General features: G+C 37.2%; 3 protein-coding genes across 3 annotated transcripts; all 3 read left to right on the forward strand.

Annotated features, from left to right (window-relative positions):
• The first annotated feature begins 223 nt into the window (after positions 1–223).
• Positions 224–5,612, forward strand: LOC113779248 (BTB/POZ and MATH domain-containing protein 1-like). Its single transcript, XM_027324786.1, has 4 exons — positions 224–1,017; positions 2,449–2,797; positions 4,200–4,476; positions 5,097–5,612. The coding sequence occupies exons 1-4, from the start codon at positions 584–586 to the stop codon at positions 5,273–5,275; spliced, it is 1,239 nt and encodes a 412-aa protein (XP_027180587.1). The 5' UTR covers positions 224–583; the 3' UTR covers positions 5,276–5,612.
• Positions 5,613–7,712: 2,100 nt separating this feature from the next.
• Positions 7,713–10,294, forward strand: LOC113779254 (sm-like protein LSM2). Its single transcript, XM_027324797.1, has 3 exons — positions 7,713–7,925; positions 8,082–8,240; positions 9,972–10,294. The coding sequence occupies exons 1-3, from the start codon at positions 7,923–7,925 to the stop codon at positions 10,089–10,091; spliced, it is 282 nt and encodes a 93-aa protein (XP_027180598.1). The 5' UTR covers positions 7,713–7,922; the 3' UTR covers positions 10,092–10,294.
• Positions 10,295–11,526: 1,232 nt separating this feature from the next.
• LOC113771245 lies at positions 11,527–12,697 on the forward strand. Its single transcript, XM_027316065.1, has 3 exons — positions 11,527–11,587; positions 11,703–11,781; positions 11,952–12,697. Exons 1-3 carry the CDS (start codon positions 11,561–11,563, stop codon positions 12,533–12,535), a joined length of 690 nt encoding a protein of 229 aa, XP_027171866.1. The 5' UTR covers positions 11,527–11,560; the 3' UTR covers positions 12,536–12,697.
• The last annotated feature ends 680 nt before the right edge of the window (positions 12,698–13,377 follow it).

Below are 13,377 nucleotides of genomic sequence, written 5' to 3' on the forward strand. Positions count from 1 at the left end.
TTGCTTTTGACTAGAGGGAGGTAGAAAAGCATGTCGGGGGCAGAGAGCGACCAATCACCGGCATCCCAGCAGTCACCAGGATTGAGGCCGTAATACGTTCTATCATACACCTGCCTGTACCTGATCTCACTCGTCGAGTTGATAAGTCAATAATTTCCCGACAGCTTCATCTATCAATAATTCAATATATGTATAGATTCTCCCACTTACCAGCTTATCAACGGTTCTTATTCTCCTTCTCCCATTTCCCCTTTCTCTTTGTTTTTTACTGCCTCTCTCTCTCTCTCTCTCCGTCCCTCTCCGTCCTCCCAGCGAGAGAGCCGAGAAAGTGCATTTCGCCTTCCAAACTGAGCCGAGTCTCTCTCTAATTCCTTCCTTCCCCTTCAATTGAAATTGCAGATTTTTAGTCAACGTAACATATCCTAGATTTCCTCACCCAATTTTGCAGATTAAAACCTCAATCAGTAATTCTCACTCCTCATTTCATCCTGATTGCCCTTCAAAACCCTAGATCTAATTTCAATTCTTCCAAATTCCACCCGAATTTTATATTGCCTGCTAATTCTACGAGTAATTTGCGCGCATGGTGGGGATGGGAAGGGTTTACAATGGAGAAACCTCCAACCCGTCGTCTTCCACAACGGCGTCAACATCGCCGCCGCCGGTGACGACGTCGACGTCGATCACGGAGACTGTGAATGGAACGCACGATTTTAAGATCACGGGGTATTCCTTGTCCAAGGGAATTGGGATTGGCAAGTACGTAGCGTCTGATATTTTCATGGTGGGAGGCTATGCGTGGGCGATCTATTTCTATCCTGATGGGAAAAGCGTGGAGGACAATGCGACGTATGTTTCCTTGTTTATTGCGCTAGCCAGCGAGGGAACGGACGTTAGAGCGCTGTTTGAACTGACGCTTATGGATCAGAGCGGGAGAGGGAGGCATAAGATTCATAGCCATTTCGGAAGGGCTTTAGAGAGTGGGCCTTACACGTTAAAATACCGCGGAAGCATGTGGTTAGTTTTGGTTATTTTTAATTAAGTGCCTCTTGTATTCATACTCATTTATTCTCATGGAATGTTGTGCGTTTGCTTGTTAATTGGACAGAGCCTGTGTTTTTGGTTGCATCTAATTGCTGGGATTTCATGGCTTCTCTCACCCTTTATCCCAAAATTAATTTGTTAAGGGAAAAGGTGGTGGTCACCTCAAACTAACTGTAGCTGATGATTTGATCAATTTTTTTTGATCTGACTGTGTTTGATTGAATATTCTTCCCCAACTTGAAAGTAGTAAATGTGATGATTTTGTATTTCGTGGGAGGAGTCTGAGGCCTGACATTATTAACTCTACCGGGAAATGACAGACATTTACGTAATAGCTTTTAAATGCGTAAGGTCTGTGTATTAGTACTGACCCAAAAAATGTTTCCCAAGTCCATTTCAGAGGGTTTGGTTTCTTCTTTTTATTTATTTGTAAACATTTGGCATTAACATGATAGGTTGACTCTGTGATTTTGAAGAACAAAATACGTGCTTTCCTTTGTTTTTTTTGTTTAAACCTCCTTTGGCTCTTTGGGCAACTGCTTGCTACTAATTTCCACTCAGACTGTTATTGCAGTAGTAGGTTTTGGATTTCTTTAGCTCACTGTCAATCTAATGCTGTTGTACAGCACGATCACAATAACATTGTGCCATGGCAATTTGTTTTCCAAAGCATAAGCACTACTCTGTCTCCACTTGGATCGTGTATTGGTAGATTCATCATCCTTTCTAGTTCCATTTGAAACACATCCTAGCTCTCCATGAAACGCTTATCTGATAGACATGCTGAAGAGTAGCCGTCGAAAGTTTGACATTCATGGGACCGCTTTGCCATTGAATTTGAGGCAGTATAATGCGACTAGATGATGAAACTAATGTGTGATCATTTTTGGTAATTACACAAATTTTAGGACTGCGGGAATAGGACAAATTGATACTTGGATGGGTGTATGATTGTGTTAGTTTGTCTGTGGTTCCAACTCATATCAATGGTTCTGCTTGGGTTTTAGTCTGAGCTATATATGATCTTCATTATCAGCTCACACATGATGAAGTGCCTTGTTCTTGATTCCAATATTATATAAACAGAAGTATGTTAGTAGTTGTTTAACTGTCATTGCATGGGGAAGAGATATCATGCTTGCTTTGTCATGATTCTACTTTCAAAGAACTGTGGCACGTCTTGTCTTATGATGGGGCTAGTGATGAATGATTCTGATGTTTTAAGAGTTGGAGTCTGTTGGCTGCATGGGATAGAACTCTCATGGTTTCGTTTTTAAAGTTAATCAATTTGGTTCTAGAATCCTCCTCCATAGCTTTTATTCTGTTTGTTTATCTCTCTTTTTTTCTTGGGTATGACTGGTAAATTGCTTTTGGTTTAATCATTTAATGGTTTTTTTATTGTAGGGGCTATAAGCGGTTTTTTAAGAGAACTGCACTAGAAACATCAGACTATCTGAAGAATGATTGTCTTCAGGTTCATTGTTGTGTTGGTGTAGTTAGATCCCAAACTGAGGGACCCAAAATCTACTCTATACCGCTTCCACCTTCGGACATTGGTCAACATTTTGGGCAGCTACTGGAATGTGGAAAGGGAACTGATGTAAATTTTGAAGTCAATGGAGAAAAATTTTCTGCTCACAAGTTGGTTCTTGCTGCGCGCTCACCTGTATTTAGAGCTCAACTATTTGGCCCAATGAAAGATCATGACACACAATGCATTCGAGTTGAAGACATGGAAGCTCCTGTTTTTAAGGTCTAGTGCCTATAATTCTTCATTGTATTTTAACTTATTCTTTTGACAGGAAATCATTTGTCACCAAGATTTTTTTTCTATTTGTCTACATGGTACTTTAAATATATTGTACCTTCTTTTAAAGAAAGAGGCCTCCTTTTGTGTTTGATTCCCAATGCAATGTCTTCTCTCTTTGAACCAGAACTTAGATTTGTGAAAGAACAGGCTTATGATAGCCCGCCTATCATTATCCTGTTGTAATTTGTACAATTTGCCAAAGTTTATTTTGTTTGGTAAATGTATGGTGATAATTTGGTTGTTCTATTTATACAATGCTAATAAGAAAATCTCTGGAGCAATATTTTCTCTTGAATTTTGCTACCACGATCCCTACCCAAATCAGGTTTTCAGAGGTCTGAATCATCATAAAATCTGCCATCCATTGATGATGGAGAGTTATCTTATTTGATGCTTAACTTTATCTGATGTTTCCATGCTTTTCTGTCAAATACGAACTTCTAATGATGTATGTATTCCGTACTAGAAAATAGGATTGTGATAAAAGAGAAGAGCTCATATTCTGCTTCTCTCCAAGTACAGAAAATATGCTACATTTCCTTGATTCTGAAGGTGCTGTATCTGGTGAAGACGTCATGACTCATGGATTACTTATCTTCTTTTTCTTTGGTTTTACAACTTATATGCCTGCACGTTGTCTTGATATTTGCTATATCTTCAGCCTTGGTAGTACAGGAATACGTTTATGTAGGTAGACCAAGATAGTGATACTTATGAGTTTGAAAACGTGCCAAAGTCTCCAACAAAGGCACATTTGGTGTGAACACTAGGACACAACTTGTTTGTATGTGCTTGGCCAAAATCTGACTTGTTTTTATTTTAAATTGACAAAGGCTATCGAAATAAATTTGACTTGTTTTTATGTGTTTTTATTTTGTCAATTGACAAAGGCAATCGAAATCAATATAAAATAAATCTTTACTCTATCCCGGAAATCTAGTTCACGGAAATATTCTCTATGGAAGGTGCTTTATGAAAAATAATGCAGCTTTACATGGATTTAAAGGGTGCCATATTTGACTTTCTTGGTTGTATGCCTGTTTAAGAAAAAAGGGCCTAATACCTTCCCATTTTCCCGTTAATGAATCAATTACTGTTTAGGTGTTCTGTCTATGATGGGGTAAACCGTGCTTATCAAATTTGTTGAACTTTTTTTTACCTTTGGAATGTGCAGAATATAACTTAGTGGCTGATGTGGATCTATTTTGTTTTCTGAAATTTTCTGTTTCCAAATTTATAGTGACAATGTCAATCCTTTGAAATTATGCTTGTTGAAGGACCTGATTATTCATTTTCTTCGTTAAAGTCAACTGAACAGAGCTGTTGCCTTTGTTTTTACTTACAGGCTCTACTTCATTTCATATACTGGGATTGCTTACCTGATATGGAAGAACTTACTGGTTTGAACTCAAAAGGGGCTACAAGCTTGATGGCTCAACATCTGCTTGCTGCTGCAGATAGATATGGTTTGGATAGGCTCAGGTTGATATGTGAAGCTAATCTCTGCGAGGATGTTGCCATAAATACTGTTGCTACTACGCTGGCCCTTGCAGAGCAGCATCACTGTTTCCAGCTGAAGTCTGTATGCCTAAAATTTGTTGCCATGCCAGAAAATCTTAGGGGTAATTTCTGTCTTTATTGGAAAGCATTATGATACTTCTCATTTTGTGCCTTCGTATATTTTCAAATACTTGAAATGTTGTGAAGGGGTATAGAGTCAATTTATTATAGGCACTGCCGATGTGCATACATCTTTTTACTAGATTGTGAGGATGAGTAGTTTTCTAAAAAAACAATGCTGCTTGATTGGTTTGCTCTCTCAATAAGTGAAATTGGCTCAAGTATCTGGCATGTCTGAAAGGTTGTTATCTGGTGTTAATCAGTCATTAGAGCAGTTTTCTTTGTATGCTGTTGCCAACTAAGCTGGGGTCATGTGCAAGAACAATTAATTCAATAGCTATTTATAGGTCCTAATCATCTACTGCCATTTAACAAATCTGTTTCTGGGGAGGCTATTTGTCATAGGAAATGAGGACAGTTTTGTAAACCTGTTTTCAGTAATTGAAGCTTGATTTAAGACAGATAAAACAATTTAAAAGTTCAAGGTTAACTATCTTGAATGTGTGTGTCTCTTGATGGAGGTTTAGTGAAGACTGATAATTTGGTATTAGTTGAGTTTCATATGCATAGTGAGACTTTTCTGTACAAGTTTAACTAATCTGCTCAAGTTTGTCTTTTGCAGCTGTTATGCAGACAGACGGGTTTGAATACCTAAAAGAAAGTTGTCCGAGCGTGCTCACAGAATTGTTGGAGTATGTAGCTAGGATCAATGAGCATTCTGTCAGTGTGAACAAGCAATTGACTGATGGTATATTGGACGGGAGTGATGTCAATGGTCGGCGGGTGAAGCAGAGATTGTAGTAGGTCTTGCAATTCAACCATCCTCTGTAGGTTAAAGAGAGTAGTTGAAATCAGTTTGCAGGGTTTAGAGAGACAATTTTCTGAATGCAGCTTCTAGATTGACAAAGTTGTAAATGTAGTGCCTTCCCTGTGTATGTGTCATGATCTTGTTACAATTCTGGAGTGTCGGTTTTCTCGAATATCAGAATCTTTAAACGCATTACGTTGTGAGTTTGTAGATGTATGGTTCTCTGTAATATTAGGCCATAAATTTAACAAGCTGTTGACTCTTTTAGACGTGGACAAGTATTTCTTTGGCATCAACGCAATACAGTGCAGACGGCTGCAGTTATTCCTAGTCGGCTGCGCTTTAAGCTTGGCTGTAGGTGTTCATGTATTCCTAGTCGGAATAATCAATCTCAACGTTATGTTGTTTAACCACTATTTCCTCTCGATGACAAGAGGGGGTGTGTTTTGAAACTGGAAATTTAAGTGAGCTTATTAAGAAGTTGCATGAATGAACTAGGAATCAAGGAACCTCGTGTGGTTGGCCTTTCTATAGCTTTTGTCCGCTTGATCTTAGTCGGGACTCGGGAGCCAAAACATTTGTCCTTCTATTGCTCGGTGGAAAACCATTTTACAGCAAAGGAATAAGTAAAATGACTTTTTATTTTGGAGAAGTTACATTTACACACCTCTATCTTAAATTAATACCTTCAAGGCTTAATTGAGTGCGTTGATGTCTTTTAGCATTAACACGTAATGCCGGGATTTGGGATTAGGGGGTGTAATTAAACATTCTCCTTTTAATACTATCTTTTCCCACTCAATTACAGTGATATTCCGTGAACAACAATGTCACCATTTTGGGAATTCCCACTTTGATGCCCGTTTGAAGCTTAACAAGTAGAGGGTTGGGTTGGGTAATAAGATATGATTGATTATAAATAGGAGATTCTAAATTCAAAACATCTTACTTATTAAAAAGAAAAAAAAAATATATCACAATAATGGCTCGTGAGGATTTGATTTAGTATTAAACAAGATTTGCACTTTGTTTGCAATTTTGGACTATAATTTTCGAATAAAAATTTTTATTTTTATATTGAACACATTTTTCAATAATTTTTTATCTCATATAAATCAAATTGTTATAATATATTTTCTTATAAAAATTCAAAAGTCGCAATCCAAAAGAGACCAAAGGGAGGGGTTGAGTGGTTCGGGAAGGAGGGCGTGTAATTGAGAAGTCTGGATCCTTCCACTTACAATTAAATAGAGAGAGAGAGAGATATTGAATAGGGAAGAGACCCGTCATTTGGCAAATTATGAGAGATAAAAAAAAAGAAGGAGAAAGTACCATTGAGATCTTGTTTTGGAGTGTGGTGTTTTTGTTAAAAAAAAAAGAAAAAAAAAACACCTTTGACAGCACTTTTAGGTCGGTACGAGTTGTGATACTTTTAATAGAAAGTACTTTTCGATGCTAAAAGTATTTTTGAGTTATTTGGTAAACATCATTTCATAAACAATTTGGTGCTTTTAGAGTAGTTTTTTGTGCTTAAAAATATATATTAAATTTATTATTTCATCATATATTATGAACTAAATAAAGAGATAAATAAACTTACAAATTTTAAAAATAGCACATTATCTAATACAATAAGTACTTACTAAACTATGTACCCAAACAATATACTCAAAGTACTTGAAAACTCAATAAGTGCTTATATTAAAAGTTCTATCAGATGAACTACTTTTCAATAAGTTATCTCAATTTTAAATGAGCCTTTAAAAGCTTTATCGGGAAAATATTTTTCAATAAAATACTGCAATTCCAAATAGGCCCTTAGCTGAAATTTAAATTTAGTACTTTTAGAATTATTTTTGTATTTGAAAAAAATAAAACTTTAAATTTAATCATTTCATCCCAAATTTAATAAAGATATAAATATATTTTAAAATTTTTAAATTACGCATTCTCCGATACAAAAAGTATTTATCAAAGTATGTATCCAACAAACGTACATATTTAGAAGTGGAAATGCATTAGGGTACATACTATCGACTCAGTTGTCTGTCTGGTGTCTTCAATTAGCAAATCCTGTGAGGTTAGCCCTTGACTAAAAAGTGGATTCAACTCTTTATTATATTTAATTTTTGTTGAGCTCCACTGTAATTTCTCATAATTACATAAACCTCCCTAGAAATCTTCAAAAAACCTCTTTTTTTTTTTAAAAAAAAATTTGACACGATAATTTTCATGCAATTCTTGCTCCACCTCTACACAAAGGGGAAGGGTAGACGCAAAAGGGTCAATGAAGGACCGAGAGGAGAATAAATCGCCTACGGATACAACATTATTCAACAAAATTTAGAAAATTTTGAATTTGAAATACAAATCGGGGTTTTGAAATCCCCCGTTCTATGCCCCAAGAGTAATAGCCAATAGGCCCAAGGACTTAAAAATCCCTCATGGTGGCCAACCCACCCGCCCCACAATAACCTGCCTAGAGAAAAATCGTAGTACTAAACCAGTAGTCTCCCCTTTCCTTCCCCGAGACCCTTTCCTGAGAGTTGCTTTGCTGCTCAGCTTTCCTTGTTCAGCTTCAAATCTTCCTGTCTCAAGAGTTCGTCCCGGCCGGAGCACAGATAAACCAAAAGAATCAGAATGGTGATACTATTCTATTTCCAATACATACTGTTCTTTGAGGCTATCTCTCTTTTAAATTTCGTTTTCAAATTTTTGATGCTTCAATAAGAATTTTAATGCTTTCCTCAAGGACTGTCTTTTTCAATTGTTGTGACGTGGATTCGTGTTTTCTTGCAGTTGTTTTTCTCCTATTTCAAGGATTTGGTAGGCAGAGAAGTCACTGTGGAACTAAAGAATGATTTAGCAATTCGAGGGACCCTCCATTCGGTCGATCAGTACCTCAATATCAAGCTTGAAAATACTAGGGTTGTTGATCAAGAAAACTATCCCCACATGGTACAGGCGTTTCTACTCTTTTCTTCTAGGGTTATGTTTCTGTTGTGGGTTTTAGGGCTTTTGATAATTTCGAGTGAAAATTATTCAATTTCTCGTTTGATTTTGATGTTGTGCTAAGAAATTTTCTGTTCAATGCGTGATTTGTATCTCTCTTTGATCATCTTTTGCTTTGTTAAAAGTGTTACGAAAGTGTATGAATCTAACATGTGATTTTGGAATCTTAACAAGGAATCAACATGAGAAGGATGTGGTGCCATGGTTTTCTTGAATGACTTTATAGTTCAAGTAATTTTTGAGTGTGTTGTAGTCTTTAAGGTTTTCGGTTTTCTTGTTGTGACTCTGGGTTTTGTAAATGTATTGTTCTTTTCAAGTGCTTCTTGTACTCGTTACTTTCCTGAGGAACCTGATTTTTCATACAAGATGCATAAAAACTTTACAAACATGTAGTGTGTTTTTCAAAGACCAAAATATATTATAACTATTGGTCCTTTCTTGTACATCAATCTGTGAGCTTATGAATAATTTTTGAAAATTGACTAACTTTTGTGATTGGTTTTGATTTTCTGGTAAAGGTAAATTTCATGATCTATTGTTCTTCATTTCAAGTGTATTGACAAAGGTATAATGGAAGCTGAATGATATTTTGCCTTTTTGTGCTTCTCTAATCCAAGGAGTAATATATAGTTGAGAATGTTAGAGGTTCCATGGATGAAAAGGTCGAATAATTTTCTAACAAAACTTTGCAGTTCTAGTTAGAAGGTTTATCGAATACTATGTGCTATAGCAATGTTAGATGCACATCTTTTCTGATTGAAGAATAAAAAAGATCACGGTTTTAAGGAATGCTGCAACAAGGGGGTGGGTTGGGGAGGCCTTATCAGTTGTGTCTAAAAGTTTTCAGTCAGAACTCTCAAACGTTTTTTAGTCCACTGTTGGAACTAACGGTCTAGGTGTTTGTGGCTGTTTCCCGTGTCTGATTTGGTTCTTCTATTGTTATAGGAGATTCACTATTCTTCTCTGCCACCATGTATGAGAAGTTAGTCTGTGGATGGGTCTGAACAAATTATTGTCATCTCATTATATTGTTTATGTCATTGCTTCTACTGGGCTGTATTTGGCAATCTATTCTTGTCAGGACAAATACGGAATTAAACCTACTGGAAGTACAGAGCTGGCTATTGCCCCTTGTGTTAATGTAATGACTAGTAAGTCTGTCCTGAATGAAAAGTTTAGATTTCATCTCATATTGTTATAAGATGATTATAGTCACTGACTTATGAAGATAATTTAGAATGAAAAAATGGTAAGCGTGGCTCTTATTGGGAATTGGAAGCAGTGGACCTCGTGGTTCCAACAAGGCATCTGGTACGTCCACAATTGGCGGCCTTTAGCATGTTGGATATGATGAACCTTTAGTAGCATTATGATACTCTTCTTCTTGGTTTGGCAGCATCCAGGACAGGGCATACTTGTGTTCGTGTCAGAATTTTTTTTGAGATGCACCCATAGCTGTTATTGATTTAAACTTATTTAGTGTTTTTTTTTTTTGGAACTGTTAATCCTTTCCCTTTATCCAATCAAGTTCTCAATTTTAACACGTTCAGATCAGTTTAGATATCATGCCCCTTCCTAGGCCATATTCCTCGCGTTCTCATCTTACATCTGGATTGTTCTTAAATTTTGCTTGACATAATGTTGGAATTATCCATTCATCTGGTCATTCAATTGCAGCTTTCGGTGAGGAACTGCTTCATTAGAGGGTCAGTGGTGAGATACGTCCAGTTACCACCAGAGGGAGTTGACATCGAACTGCTTCATGATGCAACTAGAAGGGAAGCTCGTGGTGGCTAAAGATCTAGCAATGACATTATTGTGCATGAGCCTTGGATTGAGATATTTGACGTATCAGTTTTATGGCTTATATTTGTATTAGCAAACTTCTCAATTGTTTACTTTGTAGAATGTGGTTGGTCAGAAATGTTTTGGAGTTCACCGTACGGGATATTTTTAAGATGGCCTTGACATCGTTTATATTTGATAAGTTGTTTCTTGGACGGTGCTAGCTTTTGTACTTGGAAGCCGCCTCACCTCCGGGCACCCTGGTGGCTAAGCAGTTTCTTCTGGCGGGCTTGTGAGCAGAGCCATAAATATTTTGTACAGGTGGAGAATAGACGTTCAATGACCGCAAATCCTTAGAAACAGAATACTTTTAATTTGAAAGACTAGGAATTGCTGCAAGAGAATGGGAAAAGAAATAATCACATGGAGTTGTAATGTGCCTAGTGTGCCTGTTTAAAAGGGGTAAAAAAAGAGCGAATTTTAGGCTGCAAAAATGAAGCAGAGAATTTATATTTACATTTTAATAAAAGTAAATCGAGAAAAATTATCTGTAACTGAGATTTAGCCCAATGGACTCGCGGTTACATATAAAGTTTCATATAAGCGCGTTGAAAACGAAAAAAGCGCCAATAAATCCAGTCGCTGAATATTCTGGATTGGTCCCAAGATTTTTACAACTCAGAACGGGGCCTGCAAGTCCAGTCCCAGCATTCTTGAATTCATCCAAAAATTTTAGTTATTTGCCAGACAAGCCCCCCACAACCCCACCCCCCCCCCCCCCCGAAAAAAAAAAAAAAAAAAAAAGGAGGAGTTTTCTATGAACTGAGATGATAATTGGAATTACTTGTTCAAAAGGGACTTCCCGGTGCCCATGTTGACGGTATCACTGTGATTTTCTTTCCTTCCCTCGTCAATCCAATATACGTACTAATATTGTCATAACTTTTTTTTTTAAACCAGAAATTAATAAATTTCCTTTCTTTGCGTAATTTAGGGAGGATAACAGGCCTTTGTGTCCATTTTCTCTAATCGAAATCGAAAGATCTCTCATGGATACTCTAATTACGTGGCTCAAAGGAGATAGAGACAAATAACTTAATTGAGGTAGGCAGATTCTTTGTCGGTCAAATAATCATGCATGTCTTAACTGGTTCCTCAAAATCTGTTTTCTGATCTTTTTTGGACATTTTTAGGTTCTTTCCCCGTAGAGAAACTTGTAAGATTTTCCCCTTTTTTCTTTTTTAAAACTAAAATGTTAAGCATATGTAAATTTTGCATTTATATATCCCATCAATGCTATAGATTCGCTGCCTCTGCATTTTCTTCCATCCTCAAAAACTCGTCGCAACCTTTTTGTCATCGCTCTCTCCTATTCCCCTCCAGAGTTTTTGGAACAGATTTTAATAGCTCTCCGCTTGTCTGAAGCAAAGAAGATCACCAAGAATTAAATTAGTCTCTTCTGTTAATTCAAGTCTTTGACGATGGATCAAACTCACGTTCTTTATCCGGTACTCAGATCACTTTAATTTAATTTAGCACATTTTAGCATGTTACATTTCTTCTTTCTTTTTGGACGCTTTAGTATAAATAAATAATAACTAGCACTTTTATTTTAACCCGCAGATCATTGTTCTTAGAGTGAAAATAAATTGCTGCAAGGACTGCCCTGAGACGCTCAAGAAAGCATTATGGAGCATCAATGGTCATAGTAGTTCTTCTACGTTGTTCGCTACAATACCTTTATGTTTTGTATCTTTTAAGATTGTTTTCCAATTTCCCAATCCGAATTCAATGTTTTTTTTTTATATGACTACATTAACTAATTATGCTTGTGTTCGAGATCTGAAAATTCGGCTGTGTAATGCTATCCAGGTGTCTATTCGGTTGCAGCGGATCCAGAAAAGAAGTTGGTGTATGTTGCAGGCAAAGTAGACCCAAAGTTACTGCTAGATTCCATTGCAAAAATGGGGAAAAGTGCGGAAATTTTGTCCTGCGAAGAAGGGGCCAACAAAGACAAGAGACAAGCTTATGATGACCACTTCTTCAACCGTGGACAAAACTATCACGGGAAGGAAGACTACAACTTCCGACGAACTGGGATGGAGCAGAAGCAATCTGGCTGTCGCCAGAATTGCAGTCGTAAGAAAGAAGGAGATGATGACCACGAATTTGAAGATTATGTACCGCCCAAATTTGATCCACAACTATGCAGGGATCCTTTCTGCAAACTTCACAATAGAAGACCGATTTTTCATGAGAAGGTACCTGCGTGGAACAGTGCCGATCATCCCCACCACTCTGCCCGATTTTTCCACGGAGCAAGTCCCATGTTTTACCATGGGAGTCACCTTGATGACTACTATTCTCATCCCAGAATGTCACAACCCGGTTATGGTTTCTTTGGAGCTTCTGGATATGGTTCCTATGGAGATGATAGTGGTTGCACAATTATGTAGATAGGCTCTTTCTATCGCTAACTCCAGATTTTCTCCTTTTTTTGTGATTTGGAGTTATTGGCAAATAACAGGAACGTGCGCTAGATCTTTGCCTCTCCTAGAGAGCCCTAATGTCATCCCTAACTACAAAACCTGTTTTATGCACATTTCTCTTTGTATATACTTCGCTTGTATACCTTTTTATTTGGTGTTCTTTTTTTTTTTTTCGGCAACGATAACAATTGTATAACCTATTCTATCTTAATCTATGAAGGAGGCTTGTGTGTAGGAGCCAGTAGGTATGTAGACCTGACTAGACCAAGAGAATGTTATAGCATCACCTTTGAATTTTTTTTAGCTGGAGGTGGAGTTTGAACTCCTACCTACAGTCCAGTCCAAGGAGGGATTTATTTGGTGTTCACTTTCAACTAAGTTTGTTCAAGCCTGTGTTTCAATCATATGCAACTACAAGATTGTCTTGAAACAAATACACATAATTATACCTCAACACACGTACCATGGCATGTCTAGGACTTTGAGAATGTTCTTTGTTCCTTAATTCATACTAGCACAGCTTATAAGTTAAAGCTAATACAGCTAGTTTTTGGTTTCTTATTTAAATTCCCACCAGATGCTGCATGATGCCTTGACGTACTTCACCAACCAATTCAGCATGTCTTGATGGGCCTCTTCTGCACTTTTCACAGCCTTCTCATCTTCATCATCATACCTGGCGGTCCACCCGTGGGAAACACCAGGAAATATTTTGACAAGCTATCAACCTAAAATCAGTTTTTGCCATCAACACCAATCCACCCCCCCAGGCCCCAAAAAAAAAAAAAAAAAAAAACAACAATCATTGA

This window comes from Coffea eugenioides, chromosome 1 (genome assembly GCF_003713205.1).
Source record: "Coffea eugenioides isolate CCC68of chromosome 1, Ceug_1.0, whole genome shotgun sequence".
Classification (NCBI taxonomy): domain Eukaryota; kingdom Viridiplantae; phylum Streptophyta; class Magnoliopsida; order Gentianales; family Rubiaceae; genus Coffea; species Coffea eugenioides.

Coding starts and splice junctions, on each gene's coding strand:
- LOC113779248 (XM_027324786.1), top strand. CDS start 584: ATGGTGGGGATGGGAAGGGTTTACAATGGAGAAACCTCCAACCCGTCG. Junction 1,018..2,448: donor AAATACCGCGGAAGCATGTG/GTTAGTTTTGGT, acceptor TTTTTATTGTAG/GGGCTATAAGCGGTTTTTTA. Junction 2,798..4,199: donor TGGAAGCTCCTGTTTTTAAG/GTCTAGTGCCTA, acceptor TTTTACTTACAG/GCTCTACTTCATTTCATATA.
- LOC113779254 (XM_027324797.1), top strand. Junction 8,241..9,971: donor AAGAAAACTATCCCCACATG/GTACAGGCGTTT, acceptor ATTCAATTGCAG/CTTTCGGTGAGGAACTGCTT.
- LOC113771245 (XM_027316065.1), top strand. CDS start 11,561: ATGGATCAAACTCACGTTCTTTATCCG. Junction 11,588..11,702: donor AAACTCACGTTCTTTATCCG/GTACTCAGATCA, acceptor TTTAACCCGCAG/ATCATTGTTCTTAGAGTGAA. Junction 11,782..11,951: donor AGCATTATGGAGCATCAATG/GTCATAGTAGTT, acceptor AATGCTATCCAG/GTGTCTATTCGGTTGCAGCG.